Source organism: Lutzomyia longipalpis, chromosome 2 (genome assembly GCF_024334085.1).
Source record: "Lutzomyia longipalpis isolate SR_M1_2022 chromosome 2, ASM2433408v1".
NCBI lineage: Eukaryota > Metazoa > Arthropoda > Insecta > Diptera > Psychodidae > Lutzomyia > Lutzomyia longipalpis.
The window spans coordinates 16318502-16336999 of record NC_074708.1 but is presented as its reverse complement, the minus strand read 5'-3'; the positions used below and the strand labels follow the sequence as shown (position 1 = coordinate 16336999).

The 18498-nt window shown below is 38.7% G+C and overlaps 1 protein-coding gene across 1 annotated transcript; it reads right to left on the bottom strand.

The window, feature by feature from the left end:
* Positions 1–9409: 9409 nt before the first annotated feature.
* On the bottom strand, positions 9410–14818 carry LOC129789233 (uncharacterized). The gene has a single exon (XM_055825881.1). The coding sequence runs from the start codon at positions 14816–14818 to the stop codon at positions 9410–9412; it is 5409 nt and encodes a 1802-aa protein (XP_055681856.1).
* Between the last annotated feature and the right edge of the window lie 3680 nt (positions 14819–18498).

Sequence of the window (18498 nt, the reverse complement as noted above, 5' to 3'; positions counted from 1 at the left end):
GTAACAGATAATTCGAAGAACGTTTGAACAGTTCCAATCTAAGTTGTGGCACAAGAACAAGATTTCAGGAAAGCTGCCTTATCTGGTTTTTATACTCCTTCAAGACGGTCGTTATCTATTTCAGAATCCTTTAATTTTCTTCACTGCTGTAACAAATATCATGCACCATCAAATTGCTCAAGTTTGAGTAAGTCGGATAGACCGACCATATTGGATGCAATGACGTTCAACACAGCGTAAACTATTGTGTTATACATGACCTGAGCTTTGTCGATGGTATCCTTCACGACCTCGAAAACATTGGCGATTGGTTCTGGTTTTTCATTGAAATTATATGCTTCCACAAAACGACGCTCCCGAAGATTATGAACCATACTCCTGTGTTAAAAGATAGGAATATGGTTCATAATTTTCGGGCACGTCGAAAAGCTTTTGTACTCCCCAGAGGTGTGCAGTGTAGTAACAACCATTTTAGTATCGCTACTGCTACTTTTCCAACCGTCCACCAAAAGAACGATTTCTGGGTCAAGTTTTGTTTGTGAAATTGCGTCAGCATGGCATTCATTGAGGAGCTTGCCAGCCAATTGTTTCCTGCGCTAGGAACATATCGAGGGCTGCGTTGTAAAACCGGCTAAGTCGGTGTGAACTCCGAACCAACTTAGCCGTTTTTACAATGTAGCCCTCGATATTCCGAATATTCAGGACATATTGGGCCTAATTCAGCGATCAAGAAACCCTTGAAATCTTTGAATTTTGTACTGAAATTTCAAGATTTCAAGCGAATTTCAAGGGTTTCTTGGTCGCTGAATAAAGCCCATTGTTTGAATAAAATCCACAAATGCCCGAGACTCAACTTTCTGGAAGTTTATGTTTTCAGTGAAAAAAAACTTACCCAACGCCTTGGTGATACGATTTGGTTTTCTTCTGGGTGAGATGGCGTCAACGGAGCAGACCCTACACAGCAAAATTCGGAAAGAGAACGGTTAGAAAAACGTTTTTTTTTCTTCTAGTTTCAGCCTAAGAAGTCGAAATTTTCGAGCTGAAAACAGATTTTTACAAAACGTAATGAAATAAAATAATAAATAAAATCATTTAAAAAATTAAATGAAATAAAATTCGTTTTTCTTAACGTTGCTTTTACAAAAAATTAAAGCTTTCAAAAATTGTTCAAATAAATTATTGAAATATTTGATTTTTTTTTCAAGACAAAAGCTTCACTAAAGAAATAAATAATTTATTATTTATTTAATCCACTTAGATACATAAATAAATAATAAACAGTAAAAATCTTGCAATAGTTTTTCACAAAATACCAAAAATCTTAAGTCATTGATAAGAAAAGATCTTCGGCAGAATCGATTCCATCTAATTCCAAATTAAATTTAAACTGTCATATGCACGTAATCATTTTATATATTTTCAAATCTACCTTTTCTCTTCAAGTATTGCATCTAATATCCGTGAACAAAAAGGCCTCAAAGAGGCTGGCATGTAATTTTGCACGCCATATAGATGTCTAAGACAATATGGAGCACATTGTGTGCGTGGGTGGTGTGTCTTTTGAGAACCAGTGGTGCATGCAGTGCAAGACGGAGCGAGATATGAATGGGTGATGCTCAGAGCAATATTATGCTGTGGCATTATGTGTGTATATGTATGTGAAGTTGTGAATTGGGTCGGTGTCGTTAGGCGTATGAACAAAAAGGAGCTTTATGATGCAACTTGCCTTAATAAGTTTAACCAGACTATATTGAGCTTTTAATTAGTTTATGTGAATGGCTCCGAATAGCTGTAACAGTTACACCTTTTACGTTATGTGACTATTCACAAAACCCACCCACACCCCCTATTGTGTGTATACGGGGGGTGAGTATTTGTTTTTGAGCTTTCCTCGATATATATAGAGGGGGTGGGGTTGACGGTAAGTATCTGGGAGGTCTGGATATGGCTATTTTGTTGCACATGTGACTCAGAAGGAGCACATACACCACCGTGTGGACACTTTGTTGCAAAATACTTTTGGATTTCGAAGGATTCTCCTCGATATAATGCCAAATAAATTCAATGTGCGTACCCAATGGGAAAAGGAGCAAAGAAGTTTTGAGGGTGTGGAGACGAAAGAACATCTCACAGGATGCGATTCCCTGGGAGGATGATACTGGGTGGAAAGAGGCAGCCAGGCGAGTGGGTGGGTGGTTGGTGTGGGGAAGAAATGAGGAAACTGGAAGCCGACAGAGATAAAATGTGTCCAGTGCACTCATACTGGAAAAACTTTATATCTTTCATGGTGAATTAAGCATCACGCCATGGGGTGAGGGTGGAAAATATCTGTCGGCGCATTGGGTGGTTTTTCCTCTGCTTCTTGCCCTCGCACTTCCGTGGTGTGGGTGATTTTTCGGGGGTGGTATGGTCACGTCGGAAAAAAATGTGACCACAATAAATTACAATGAATGCACATCTCTGTATCCCTTTCATACTCACTGCTCTCTCTTTTTTTTCTCTCAACCATTCCAAATAATGCAAAAATTTGGTCTATGAGTAAAAAAAAAATTCCCTTCCTCTCGCTTTTTTGGGGGTGCTTTTATGTAAAATTCTTGTTTTTTTCGCCTCCACAAACAGTGAGAGCGAGTAAATTCACAAATTCATCGCAAACATCGTCAGAAATTATTTATGATTTCACTTTGTCCTTTGGTATAAACACTGCTTTTCATTGCCGAATGGGCGGACAGATTTCTCTATTGAAAAGCCCCATTTCTCTCACCCTTTTGCAAAATTTACAACATATATACCCACCCCCTATCATGGATAGGATATGTGTATATTTTGCCCTATATAACAGAGTTGATTAGTTAGTGGAAAGGAGCTGAAAATTTATTAATAAATTGTTCGCTATAAACACCAATAAACACTCACTATACATAGTTAAAGTTGCGAATATTAATAATTAACACATTTTGAAAGTTTATATGCGAGCGAGATTATGTATATTGGGATACTTTTAACCTCTACAATATGAATAATTAATAAAATTATTTAGCTGTGGAATGTATAAACTTTGCTTAAAGTTTAGCGCAAATTTACAAAGCTTAATTCGCTAAATTGCCTATATGTTGTATTATGTTTTCGTTGCATGTATGTTAATTAAGTAAAAAAAAAGTAAGTATGGTTTGTAGTACATTTAATATACCTATTTAATAATGGAATACCATAGCTAACTTTCTCTTTGACTTTTCTGTCGAAGGGATTTTTATTCATAAACGTTGCCTAGTCACAGAGTAATATATTCAGAGCCTTGATTTCTGAGAATAAATGAATAAAATGAACTTGCTTATAGTTTATTTTGCAATTCTACGAACTTCCTAGTAAATTGAGCTTCTATTTTTAATTTAATGAGAGTCAGAGATTGAAATAAATCCTCCTACAACTACCCATCAGGCGCCTCCACTTGAGTTCAAAGTTAGATAGAAATCAAATATAAATAACTGCCTCAATTCTGCACAAGTCGATTTATCAGCTAGAAAGGTAAAATTTTAATATTCTTTAGGAACTCTCTAGACTTTTCCAATAAATATGCAAGCAATGTAAATCAAGCTTTCCAATGAATTTATATATTTTCATCAAAGTCGGATTATAAATTCGATTTTACAAAACGTTATTCCGCCTTTAAAATTAAACAATAGAAAAAATTATAACAATAAAGGTTCACAAACAATAATTAAAATTTTATGATTTTTTAGAAAAAAAATCTCACCGGTCCGCATATTATTTTATAAATAATAAATAAAATATTTTTAACAAGTTAAATTTCACAAAATAAAATTTTATAAAAAATACATTGATAAATTAATTTTTTTATACCAATAATAATCAAACAATCAACCCTTTGCCATTTAAAAAAAAACGTATCACAATATATATATGTTTTGTTGCAAATTCTGCGAAAAACACCCTGCTTTTCATTTATTTATCCAATAAAGCAATTTGCCTGGCTTTTAATCAGCGTTTATTTTGTAGGAATTTTTGTGCGAAAATTTGTATGCGCATCATGTGCTCGTTTATTCGATTTTTGTGCAAAACAACTCTGTTTTTAAGGGTGTTTTAAATAATTTACAGTACATGTGGCAAAATGGGTGTGCCATAAATCAAAAGTGTAGAGCTCACCAGGAAAATTTGTTTTAATACTGTACCCCTAGTGCTGAGATCTTTCATGAAATTGAGACAAAATTCCTCACTTTCCATAAATTTCCCACTTGCCTACCACTCATAGTTAGAACCTCGGATACTAAATATATACGTATATGAGGAAAAAAGTGACCATCCCCTATTATATTTCTTCTCTGAATGGTGGAGATAAACCACCAAATAATTTCCCATATATATTGGAAAACAATGGCCCACAGCGCGAAACTAAATTTTTTTGAGAGCTCGATAGTGGTGTGAAAAATGGAGAACAAAGAATGGAAATAGTTTTCTATGATGAACAAAAAAATGTATGTGCGTGTCTGTAAATTATTGAGATTCATGCGAAAGAGTTTAAATGCTTGTTCGATTTGTCAATTTTCATTACGGGTTTTTTTGGGAAAAGCGCCGCGGATTTTTTTCGCCGAAGAGCACCACGGATTTGAGCTACCATTTTTGCCAATTAAGCCTCATGATGAATGTCATGTAGTTGAACATTTTATGTGTGTGTTCTCTATTCTACTTTAGGGAATTTTCAGCCAATTTCCATAAATCATGACGTCAATCAGATCACTCGCGTACAAAAAAAAAACTTTTCACCAAAAACGGAATAAGGGGGAGTTTTAGCACGCATTTTTTATGATAGGTATTGAAGAGTGGGTGTATGAAATTATTTTGCAAAAGAGGCGCACTCTAATGGTTGGCTTACAATTCTGTGTGAGAGAGGGAGGGATGCTCATGGAAAATGGGAGTACATTTGGGCTATGTGGGAAATTTTGTGCGAAATTCCCTCAAACCACAGAAAACATATTCAGAGCTGAAAATTGAAGCTATAATTGCCAAGAAGAGGCTTCTGGGGGCAAAGAGAAGCCCTTTTATTCCCCACAGTGTGTTTATTATCGAGTTGTGATGTTGGTTGGTGCCTGGAAAGTAAATTTACCAGAAAGAGCTTTGTCGCCAATTTGTACAAGTATCCAATGGGGGATGCTTGAATTTTCGGTGTGCTGGGGTGGTATGAAAGAGAGAAATGTGCATTGTTGGAATATTTAAAGGGGCGAATGAATATTCTCAACGAATCTTCTCCTACACTATGGTCATACCCTCACAGAAACTTTGACCGTTTTGCTAGTACAAGCCAAAATGGACTTCTTCGCCCCGGACACACACAATCCGAGCTATGAGTAGTGCCCTACATTTATTTTCTCGGATTATACGACCGTTATTTTCTATTCTACAAGCAAACAAGCTAACATATACCTCGCAAATACACATAGTTTACACAGCATAGCAGTGGAACTTCATGTTTTTGCTTTTACAAATGGGCTGAAGAAGTTTGCGCTTCCTCTTTGGATGGTCTTGAGCTCGCTATATGGTTGCTTTCTTGATAAGCTCCAAATAAGACACTGAAAGTGACCAGAGAGCACAAAATACTCAAGACAGGAACTTTTTTCATTAAGTGAAGAATTGAAAATGGGATCGCCAGATTTCTTTAAGAGGTCACACATGGAGAGATTTTTTTTTTATTAAAAGATGGTTTTTACTCTTATTACTTTAATTAAACTTGAAAATATTTTTTGCACTTTTATTTTTTTAAATTATGATAAAAAAAATGTTGTGTAGGTACCTTTAAATATACCTACACATATTGCAAATTAACATCTGCAAAGTTAAATGAAGGAATGTTACAATAAAATAAGAAATAAAATTATGGGATGTATTGCAAAAAATATGACGAGTTAAAGCAATAATTCCGAAAAGAGTTTGATTTTTGTATCAAACAACTTTTATGTACTTACCTCTGGATTATTTGAGTTTTCTTCAATTTCTATAAAAAGCTTTCTCGCTTTATCGCATATAATTGCTTGACAGATAGGATGACCCTCTTTCTGCATGATTTCGATATATTTCAGAAGCAGCGTCTCTATTTCGTCACATTTCGGATTTCTCTGCGAAATGTTACAAACCCGCTTTATGGTGCTATGCAGGAAAAGAATGTCAAGAAAAAATGATCATGACATTTTTTCCTGACATTTTTTTGTCATTCTATCTCACTCCCACTAATGTATTTTCCTATCTTTCGTCTTTCTCTAACGCATGTTTCCGACATCTTTTTTCATGGCATGCTTTTTTTCTTGTGCTTAACATGTTTTTATTTCCTTGAATTTTCTCAACATTTGGGGATATTTTCCTCAAAGAAAAGTGGAAAATGCTTAGCTAAAGAGCCCACAGTGCTAGGAAAACAGTGAAAAATCGAAATTTACGGTCATTTATGGGCCAAATATGTGAAAATGTGCGAAGTGAAAATCAAAACGTTCTTTTCCTGACCAATTTTTACGAGATTCTTTTTCGGATTTTCACCACACAAATCACTTCCTGCAGGTTTTTTGGACCTTCCTACAGGTCATCTGCACACGGAATTTCATGGGAGATGCGATTTGAAAGTTTACAATCCTGGTTTGTACAATGCAGTCTGGTCTCCTTTCTTTTAAATAATACGAACAATAAATGGACAAATGTTATTTTGCAGTAAACATGAATATTAACCCCGAAAGCTAAAGACAAATGAGGGTATTTCAAGTTGCGAAGAACTCAGGAATGACCACAATCGTCTCATGTGCGATTCATATTTTTCAATGAATGCAAACCCAATTTGAGATGGTGAAGCACTCAAGATGACTTTCTCACAAGAGATGGGTGGTGAGAGTTTGTGTGGAAGCTCCCACTCGACACTGTTGCATGTCGTACAGAAGGAAGCTTTCAGAGTGCTTTTCAGGTGTGCAATTGAATTTTAGTGCCCGATAGGGGTTCTTTGTGAAGTTGCAAAGTGACCCCCTGGATATTTTGTGTTACCCCTCCGAGTCATTCTCTCCGCAGTCGCCATGCTTACGTTCAGCTCTTTTGCCTTGAATCACAATTCACTTTGCCAGAACGTCGTCGACACGACATCTCTCAGACTGAAGGAGTCTTTATCATTGTCGAGTACATTACTCAATTGGTCTTTTCAGGATTGGATGAATTTAACTCCCACCGAAGAATCCTTGGAGAGGCAATCCACCCACACCATCAACTTTCCTGCTTTCCATTCCATGCTCTATGTATGCTGCCACTTTATGTATAGAAACGTGTGAATGTGGGGGTGTGGAAAAGTGAGATTTGTATGGGAAATTAGTTTTATTTTTAAGTACAAACTACATACAAAATAAATTCCAGCACCAGTACCTCCAATTTATTTCGTCGTCAGCAAATGTTTCGAGATTTGTGCTGTGAGATATAATGTGGCGATAGTGGATGAGGAAGAAAATGAAAACATCTTTACACATAGTTAATTAATTTTCATTTAATTAATTAACTTATCGTGTCCATGAAGACCTTAACTTGTAATTAATGATTGTATGTTTTTTTTTCTTCCTTCCTCTTGCATTTCTTTTACTTTCCCTTTGGGGTGATGTTTTGGCTTAATGGTTTTGGCGCTTACAGATTTTTTTTTGCTTTTGTGTACAGCCCAAAGATGCTCGATTTGGCTCGAGGGATCACGGCTGTGGTGGATGTTGCCTCCTCCAGACTATAGGTGACTTTATGTTCCCTATAGCCCAGTATAGCGAAAGAACCTGCCGAAAATCATAACTTCACGTAAAGAGAGGAAGAAGAAAACACTCGATGGTTGGGTATAATTTTGGTATAAACCAATTTACCTCTTATAAGTTTATTTTTGGGGTTTGGGATCTCCTTAAATTTTCATGGATCCATTTTCTTCCCATTCCCCCACATCTGAGGGAAAAAAAAAACGAGAAAAAAAATGTGAGCAGTGTGCGGGGTGTATTTTCCCCAACACCTCGACCAATTTGAGAGACTGCAGAGCCAACGAGGAAAAGTGAGGAAAGTGAAGCAAACGAATGGAAAAAATGACAGCGGAAGGAAAATTTTCGCTTGAACCACCTTTTTCGTGTGTAGGGTGGGGGTGGGTTAGGGCGTATGAAGAGAGCAAAGATATTCTCCAGAGACTTCAGGGGTCAATTTGATCATAAAAACGTTTAACCAGAGAAATATTCTTTGTGGAAGTGGTCTCTTCCGCCCTAGTGGCACGTGAATAAAAGAACGAATACGAGGGAAAAAACCGCGCATTTTCTCTCCATGAAAATTCACTTAACCCCCTCCTTCCGCTTAGGAAGTTCAGTGAGAGTTTAAAAAAAAAGTACCTACTATGTATTTTTTTGCACCCCCCAAGGGGCTTGGTAATGGAAAATAAATTAATTAGAGGAATTTTCTTTTTGTAGTACAATTTACAAAACATAATTAATTCAATTAGCTTAAAATACATCCAAGAATTAATATCAATCTTGTGAACACAGACAAAAGGCGCACACTGGGCTGAAGAGATGGAGAATGTTTGTTACCATACAAAAGAAAATACTTTTGTATATGTTATCTATCGCAGGAGAAAATTCGTCAATTTATGGATTTAAATTGCAGGTTTTGCATATCTATATAATAGCTTCCACATCTAAATTAATTGCTTTAGCCCTTTGTTGGTAATCGTCGTTCCGACTTTTTTATACTGTAAAGATTACCTTGGGTAAGATCCGAATTAAATAATAATTAATAGAATATCAGATGATCCTCCCAAATAAATTCCAGTTGTCGTACCTTAGGTAAGGATTCCAAAAGAAATAAATAATATAAGCGATTGTTCCTTCTTCTTCTTCCAATCCTTCCCTCTGGTCACATACCTTTAATAGATGCAACACATTAATTAATATCTGAGCCCTTCGGCTCGAAGAACCGCGGATTGTTGCAATCTAAAGGCAAATCCAAAATCTGGAAGATCTTCCTCGTGGTTGTAGATGAGTTGCACTTCTGCCAATTTCTCCTTATTTCAGGATCAGTGGGGCAATTCTATTTCACTGAGGTTTAAATAAAACAATTTCTTCCTGATTTAATGAATTAAACTGAGCAGCGGATTTTATTTATATTCAAATTAATCAAATTTCAAATTTTAATTCTTTAATTGATTGAAAAAATAATAACAACAATGGAGAAAGTGAAAGTGGAAGTAAAGAAAAAAGAGATTATCACGAAAGGGAGATAATAGAGAGAAAAAAAACTGATAAGAGGAATTTCAAAAATTCACAAATTTAACTGTAGCTCATGACCGTTGCATACCAATTCTCGATAGGGTGATTCACTTCATTAATTTACGCTAGCGTAAACATGCTCCGGGGACAGAAGAGCTTTATGCTTCTTCTATGGGAAGTCGCACTAGCTTCTGGACAGCTCTTCTGTAGACTCCACGATGAGTTCTGACATCTGCTACTCTCACCTTGTTGTCTCGGCCAGGGAAGATCTTCACGATGCGTCCTGTCGGCCACTTGGTAGATGGAAGGGCCATGTCGCTCATCAGAACAAAATCTCCCTCCTTGAGATTTTCGTATTGTTTGTACCACTTGCTGCGAGTTTGAAGCGTTGTAAGATAATCGCGTTTCCATTGGTTAGTAACATCCTGATACACTCTCTGCAAAAGGTGCCATTTGTCCAGATAGCCAATTTTGAGGTGAGTCACTGATGGGTCAGGTAGTTGTGTAAGTGTGTCCTTCAGTGTGCATAGGCTAGATGGGCTGATCCAATGGAGATCGTCGGGGTTGTCTGATGTGGGAACAAGCGGCCTGCTGTTCAATACAGCTTCAATCTGACACAGGATGGTTGCTAGCCCTTCAAATGTCAGTGCTCTGTCACCCACAACTCGCACAAAGTGGTGTTTAAAAGATTTCACGGCAGCTTCATGGAGGCCGCCGTGATGCGGTGATCTGGGAGGTAAAAAGTTCCATTCGATGCCAAGTTCCCCTGCCACCATCTGGATCGCTTGCTGGTGTTGCTCTGCCTCCCACAACCGCTTAAGTTCTCTATCGGCGCCTACAAATGTGGTTCCATTGTCGGAAAACACCTTATGTGGCAACCCTCTTCTCGCAATCATTCTGCGAAATGCAGCAATGAAGGAATCTGTGTGGAGTGAACTAACTCCCTCCAAATGCACAGCCTTAGTAGAAAAGCAGACGAAGACCGCCACATAAGCCTTAATTGTGACAGTTTTCCTGACACCTTGTTTGATGTAGATGGGCCCAGCAAAATCGACACCTATTGTATTGAAGGCAGTCAAATGGTCGATTCGCTCCGGGGGTAAGTCCCCCATAAGTTGCTGAACGTGAGTGGGCCTTGCCTTGATGCAAGTGAGGCATTTCCTTAAGACACTTCGAGTCAAGCGACGTCCATCAATAGGCCAATATTTTTGCCTCAAGGATGCCAAGGTAAGCTGTGGTCCAGCATGCATAAGTAGAAGATGCTCACGTTCTGCAATCAAACGACTTAAGAGGCTTTTGGGCAGGATCTTCGGGTGTTTTGTATCATAGTTGAGTGTAGATTTGCTAAGTCGACCTCCAACTCTCAATGTACCCTCAGAATCCAGAAATGGTCTCAATTTTCCAAAATGGCGAAGGCTTGCGTTTGTTTCCAGAGATCCGTTTGTCAGAGCATCCAAAACATGAGAAAAATGTTGCTGCTGATCCCATTGTATCAAGAGTTTTTCGGCATCCCTTAGGAATTTCACATGCAAGAATTTGGAAAAGGTAGTTCTCCTCGAGTTGCGAGTCACTCGGACCTTTGATGACTTCCAAATTTCTACGAGTTGAAGACATCGTGCCAAAACTAGACGGATCTTGCTGTAGGAGCTAAACTGAGCCAATAAAAATTCGAAGATTGGATTGGCAACCAGTTTTTCCTTCTCTGATGAATCCGTAGTGAGTGCTAAACTAGTCTCCACTTGTGCTCCGTCATCATTGGGTGCGTTGAACTTCGGTGGCCAATTCTCTTCAGACTTCAACAACCATTCTGGCCCATGCCACCACAGTTCCGCTGAAATGAGCTGTTGAGGAGTAGCTCCTCGTGAAGCCAGGTCAGCTGGGTTGGACTTGGTTCCAACGTGTCTCCATTGCTGACAGTTGGTTTCATCTAGAATCTTCTTAACCTTGTTGCGTACAAAAACTTCTCGTTTTTGAGTCGGGTTATGAATTTGATGTAGCACAGCAGTGGCATCCAGCCAAAAATAGATTTGCTGTACTTCTGTTGCGTCCGAGACAGTTGAGGCAAGTTTCATAGCCAAGACAGCTCCACATAATTCTCCTTTCGGAATGGTGAAGTCCTTCTTCTTGATCTTATCCTTTACTTTCTCCTCATAGCTGATGGGGTTAATCTTGGACTTGGCTGCGTATAGCCTGGAGCATCTGTTACCTGCAGCATCTTGAGTTACAAGGTAAATACAAGCTCCATGGGCTCTCTTGCTTGCATCGCCAAAACAGTGAAGTTCCTGGTGTACTACTTCGGAGATGTTTGATATCCATCGGGGAATCCTCAGATCCTCCATTGAAGGTAGAGTGTTCATGAACTCTTTCCATCTTTTCTCCAAATCACCATCAATTTCAGTGTCCCAGTCCATTGATAACTTCCACACGTCTTGCAGGATACATTTTGCAACAGTTGTAATGGGGCATACGAGCCCCATTGGGTCATAAATTTTTCCAAGAATTGACAACATATTTCTCTTGGTTGCTGGTCCATGGAATTCGTTCACTGTGTACTGGAACATATCAGTCTGTAGGCACCAACTCATTCCCAAAGTCTTTACAACCTGTTCTTCAGATGGCATGTCCAGTTGATAATTTTCATCAGATGAAGGTGTGAGTTCCATATGAGTTGACCTGAATTTGGACAGTTCAAGTTTGGCTAGGGCCAGTAGAGCTATGAGCTGTCTCTTTGCTTCGAGTGCCTCCTCAATCGTAGGCATGCTGACCAGACAATCGTCTATGTAGAAGTTATTCAATATCAATTTCGCAGCTATCGGGAATCTGTGCCCCTCATCCAAGGCTAACTGAATCAATGATCGAGTGGCTAAGTACGGAGATGCAGACACCCCGAAGCACACTGTCCTGAACCTGAAGTCTTTCACTTGGTGGTCAGATTCGGTCTCCCATAAAAATCGTTGGTAATCCCTGTGAGGTTCGTAAAGTATTGTCTGTAAGTACATTTTTACAATGTCACAGGTAAAGGCAACAGGATGTCGTCTGAGGTTCAGCAGAATTTTAAGCAACGGTGGTTGTACAGTAGCTCCTACCATAAGTTTGTCATTTAAGCTTAGCCCGGATTCGGATGGCGAACTTCCATTAAAGACAATTCGAACCTTGGTTGATACTGCATCTTCCTTGATAACGCAATGATGTGGCATATAAAAACAAGGTCTGTTGAGCTGATCATATGGCACAACCTCGATAAATCCCTTCTCCAAATACTCCTCAAAGATCTGGTTGTATTGTGCACGGAGTTCTGGATTTTTTCTCAGACGCGCTTCCAATAGAAATAATTGGCGTCTGGCTGATGCCCTGTTGTTGCCCAACTCTTCCATGTTATCCTTAAAAGGCAATAGTACCACATAGCGCCCATCTTGGTCTCGAGTTGTGGTAGCTCGGTAAAGTTCTTCCACCTTGTCTTGATCCAATGATCTGGGGGAACCTACTGATATCTCCTCCAACTCCCAAAATCTACGTAGTCCCGTATCAATGCTTTCCATGGTGGCAGTGTTGCATGAGACAACCTGAGAATCATTATGGCCGACATAACAAGGTCCCATTAACACCCATCCAAATACTGTATTTTTCATCACAGGATGGTGAGGACCCAAAACATGGGTATCATCGGTCATGATGTCACAAAAGAATTGCCCACCAATGAGTAAGTCGATAGGGTGAGTCTCTTGCCAGTTGGGGTCTGCCAACTGGAAGTGCTTTGGGATTTGGAAGTTCAGCGAAGATGTATCCCAATTTGGCTGATCGCTGGTGACTCTCTTCATGACGATGCACGTCATAGGTAGAGAGTATGAAGAAGTCATCATCCTTGGTCTCACTACGACATCTGCGACATGCTGGGCTGATTGTGATGAAGTCCCTACTCCCTCAATGGAAAGGTTGACGGTCTTCTTCTTCAAATGCAGCAATTGACACAATCTTGCAGAGATCATGTTGACTTGAGATCCACAGTCCAAAATGGCTCTGCACAAATGCTGTTCTCCTGAAGAATCCACAATCCTGATCATAACTGTCGCAAGAAGTACCTTGGACATCTTGGTGGTAACATTCTTACATATGAGATTGACTGGATTTCCAGTCTGACCCTGGCTTCCTCCAGGAGTTGGGATTGTAGTGGTGGCAATAATAATTGCATCATGTAGCAATCGGTTGTGTTTGCCGTTGCATACATTGCACAAAGAGTATGAACAATGTTCTACTTTGTGATTGTCCGACAAGCAGTTCTCACACACCTTGAGCTCCTTAACAGCCGCCAATCTACGCATCCCATCCAGAGCGATGAACTTCTTGCACCGAAATAGTTTGTGTGGATGTAGTTTGCAGAACTCGCAATTCTTCTTTTCCGTGGCTGCAAGGCTAGTAGAATTCATCTTTGGTTTCTTGTTGGTAGGCAAAGATTTTTTGGGGTGAGTCTGTGACTTGTAGGATTTTTCTGGTAAAGACATTCTGAGTTGAAAACTTCTCTCTACCAAAAATTCATTGAATTGCTCCCAAGTTGGACAATTTTCCTTAACTTTTCCAGCCCATAAAGCACGGGTCTCCTCATCAAGTTTCTGCAGAATCGAATAAATAATGAAAGGGTCTCGAGACGTTACCTCCATTGCGTCTAATGCTTGCAAAATAGAATTGGACTTTCTCTGAAGATTTTGAATGCCCTGGACAGAGGCCGATGCTACAGCTGGCAAAGCAAAAAAATCTTTCATGTAAGATGCTACAATGGGTGCAGCACTGTCGAATTCTTTGGATAGTATAGTCCAAGCCACATCATAGTTTTCGTCGCAGACCTTTAGGGACTCAATAATGGGTTGAGCTTCTCCAACTATGAGAGTCTTTAAATATTGCATCTTTTCAGATTTAGTGAGGGTGTCATCATTCCCAATAATCGACTCAAAGAGGTCTTTAAAAGTTTTCCACTCTGTGTAGTCTCCTGAGAATGGCTGAATCTTAATCACGTCCAATTTTCTGCGAGGTGGAGCCGTAACTGTGAAAGTTTCATTGGGATTTCCCATCATCGTAGGTCCGCCGTTGTTCGCATTGATGCTGCTAGAAAGCCTATTCATCTCACCCACCATTCTCTCTATAGTAGTATTGGTTTGCAATCTCTGCTCCTTCTGCTCTTCCAATTGTTTTTCCATCAACGTTAAAAACGCTGAGAAATCACTGGTTGAACCACCGGAAGCTGTTGGTTGCCTAGGTGCATAGTCAGTGGCTTGAAGCTTAGCGATAAAACGGTTGATCTGATTTCCGGTGTGGGTCGTCTCATTCAGGAAATTATCGAGTTCTTCTTGTTCAGCCCTTTTTGCATCTTCGGGTTTAGTTTCATCAATAATTGCCCTTTGTACCTCACAATATTTCCGCTCAATTGACTCCAGACTTTGACGATGATACAAAAGAGTTTCAATCATCCCCTCATTGAGAAGACAGTCAGGATTGCGGCTGATTTCATTGACATCCTTCTTCAGCGTAGTGAATTGGCCTTTGTACGCCGCTCTCTGACTGGATCTTCCTGGCATCTTGTGCTGATTTTTTCCCCCGAAGGACCAATTGTAAAGATTACCTTGGGTCCGAATTAAATAATAATTAATAGAATATTTGATGATCCTCCCAAATAAATTCCAGTTGTCGTACCTTAGGTAAGGATTCCAAAAGAAATAAATAATATAAGCGATTGTTCCTTCTTCTTCTTCCAATCCTTCCCTCTGGTCACATACCTTTAATAGATGCAACACATTAATTAATATCAGAGCCCTTCGGCTCGAAGGACCAATTGTAAAGATTACCTTGGGTAAGATCCGAATTAAATAATAATTAATAGAATATTTGATGATCCTCCCAAATAAATTCCAGTTGTCGTACCTTAGGTAAGGATTCCAAAAGAAATAAATAATATAAGCGATTGTTCCTTCTTCTTCTTCCAATCCTTCCCTCTGGTCACATACCTTTAATAGATGCAACACATTAATTAATATCAGAGCCCTTCGGCTCGAAGAACCGCGGATTGTTGCAATCAAAAGGCAAATCCAAAATCTGGAAGATCTTCCTCGTGGTTGAGATGAGTTGCACTTCTGCCAATTTCTCCTTATTTCAGGATCAGTGGGGCAATTCTATTTCACTGAGGTTTAAATAAAACAATTTCTTCCTGATTTAATGAATTAAACTGAGCAGCGGATTTTATTTATATTCAAATTAATCAAATTTCAAATTTTAATTCTTTAATTGATTGAAAAAATAATAACAACAATGGAGAAAGTGAAAGTGGAAGTAAAGAAAAAAAGAGATTATCACGAAAGGGAGATAATAGAGAGAAAAAAAACTGATAAGAGGAATTTCAAAAATTCACAAATTTAACTGTAGCTCATGACCGTTGCATACCAATTCTCGATAGGGTGATTCACTTCATTAATTTACGCTAGCGTAAACATATACAAATCCACACCGTTTGTCCGATCGCGATGAAATTTGGTACAGAGGCCCCTTATAACAGGCGGTTTCAGATGGCCGTATTCATTTTCCCCCCAAAGCCCCCTTCAGGTAGCCCCCATAGAGATTTCATGCAGTTTTTGCAAATTTTTGAAATTGGCGCCTTAAGTGTTGTATGAAAATGTTTTCTTCTCTTTGCAATTTTTTTCTTTTTCGTTCGATGAGAGCTTCCCATCTATATAATAAAGAAAGGCCTGTTTGTTGGTAATCGTCGTTCCGACTTTTTTATACAAATCCACACCGTTTGTCTGATCGCGATGAAATTTGGTACAGAGGCCCCTTATAACAGGCGGTTTCAGATGGCCGTATTCATTTTCCCCCCAAAGCCCCCTTCAGGTAGCCCCCATAGAGATTTCATGCAGTTTTTGCAAATTTTTGAAATTGGCGCCTTAAGTGTTGTATGAAAATGTTTTCTTCTCTTTGCAATTTTTTTCTTTTTCGTTCGATGAGAGCTTCCCATCTATATAATAAAGAAAGGCCTGTTTGTTGGTAATCGTCGTTCCGACTTTTCTATACAAATCCACACCGTTTGTCTGATCGCGATGAAATTTGGTACAGAAGCTCCTTATAACAGGCGGTTTCAGATGGCCGTATTCATTTCCCCCCCCCAAAGTCCCCCTTCAGGTAGCCCCCATAGAGATTTTTTTTCCGGGATTAATAAGTGGCCCTAACTTTAAATCATCACAATTTTTTCTCACTAAAATTTGCGCGAAGCGCAACAAATCCCCGCGAAGCGGGGCGAGGTAAATTGGAGCGAAGCGACAATTTACCTCGTTTTACTATATTATAGAGGCAATCAAATTCAATAGGCTATGAAATTAAATCTACCTGAAGCACTATCTTTGGGATACATACAAGCACTTGTTGCTAACACAAAATACAATACATATTTACACATAATCTCAATGAATATTTATTTCACACAAAATTGATATTTCAATCGGATATTCTCTAATAATTTATCTCATATTCAAATAAATACTTCCTAAATAACAATAAAATACTTAGGTATTATTTTATTAGTTAACCTGTACCTCCAATCACGCGTCAGCAAAATAAATTTTAAATTGTAATATATGTGAAAATAATAAAGCAAATTTTATTGATAATAAATAAATATTCAAAGTCTTTTCAAGCTCTTCTTTGTCGCAGAATAGGACCCATAAGCAACTTTTTATATCAACAAAGTAGCGATGAACTTAAAGCTGCTCACAGATACCTACTATCAAGATTATATTTTACAACAAATATGTATAAGTTCAGGAAAAATTAAGCCTAACTTAACAAACTTAGGACTTTTGTTTCAAATACCTTATTCCTAGCTTAAGAAACACTTCAGCCAGACTTATTATTAAATAAAATTTGATTTTGAGTAAATATTTCAAAGTTGACTCATTTCACCCCAAAGCTATTGTTTGTAAATTTTCAAAATTTCCGGTAACGTATAAATATTAGAAGCGTCATTTACTTGAGGAAAGGAGCCTAGAATTGAGACAGAGTGTGTGAAGGTATATAGAACAAAACTGTGAGTCTCACATTATTCTCCTTCTGTGAGTGCGAACATGAAGAATTCCCCCTGAAAGTGTGACTAAAAGGAGTTTGGGGTGGTGGTAGGTATGCTTAAGATGTGATATACCAAAAGGGATGGCGGAGGATGTCTTTGTTCACCCAACACCCCCAACTCTTGTCGCTCAGTCGAAACAGCAACAATAATAGTATCAAAAATAATAGCATCTTAGCAATATCACCCAACAATAACAGACACAAAATGTTGGTGTGTGTGTCGGTGGAATTTCATGGTGGGTGTGGCGGAAGTGGGTGGTTAAATGGGGGAGGCTGCGGAGCATTTTCCGCCTCGAAGTCTCGTTTCCTCAACCAAACGTATATGCGGAGGATGAGCGAGCTAGAGCGGGAGTTAGGGAAGGGTACAACAACCAAATAGACTCTGCCACGCGATGATGATGAAGAAGATAACGACGCGACAAGAGAAGGGTGTATGTGGGAATGATGTGTGCTAATTTAAGCTGGAGTTTTTACTCTCAACAATGATGGTGTGGCGGAAGCCAATTATCTTTAATATATAATCGTTTCCAACATATGCACAAGAGATGGGGGCTGTGCGCTGTTAAATGAGTGTTTGACGCTTAAGAAAATTACAAACGTATCTCTCTCTGTGCGATATGTACGTACATACATGTAACTTTTTACCCAGACCATTTTATTATTTATGGTGAAAATTGCCAAGGAGGGAGTTTAAGAACGATGGAGAGACAATTGGGGTTGAGCTTTTTCGCTGTTTCATCCCCTCGAGCTTTTCCCATATACTTTTTTTCTTCTTTTTTCACTTTTTTTCCGAACCCATTTTCAATAATCCTTCAAGCACCCTCAAAGCCTTTTTTTTTCCTTCAATGGGCAAACCTTGTGCAATTTGCACGCACCCCCGCAACCCACAGACACTTTGCTCAGCAAAATGGAAAGAAACTTACAAGGATTTGATGGAGGGAAAAAATATTCCACCAAGGTATTCTTTGGAAAACTTAAATAACTTGATTTATGACTGCCCGAGCTTTTACCAACCATTGCTCTTTCTTTTTTTTTATTCACCTCTACCTGCAGAAGGTATATCGCAGCCATTGCTATCTCACACCATACTTGATATTCTAATGTGCCGTTTTTTTCCCTCGAAAAAACAGAAAGTTTTACTTATATCTCC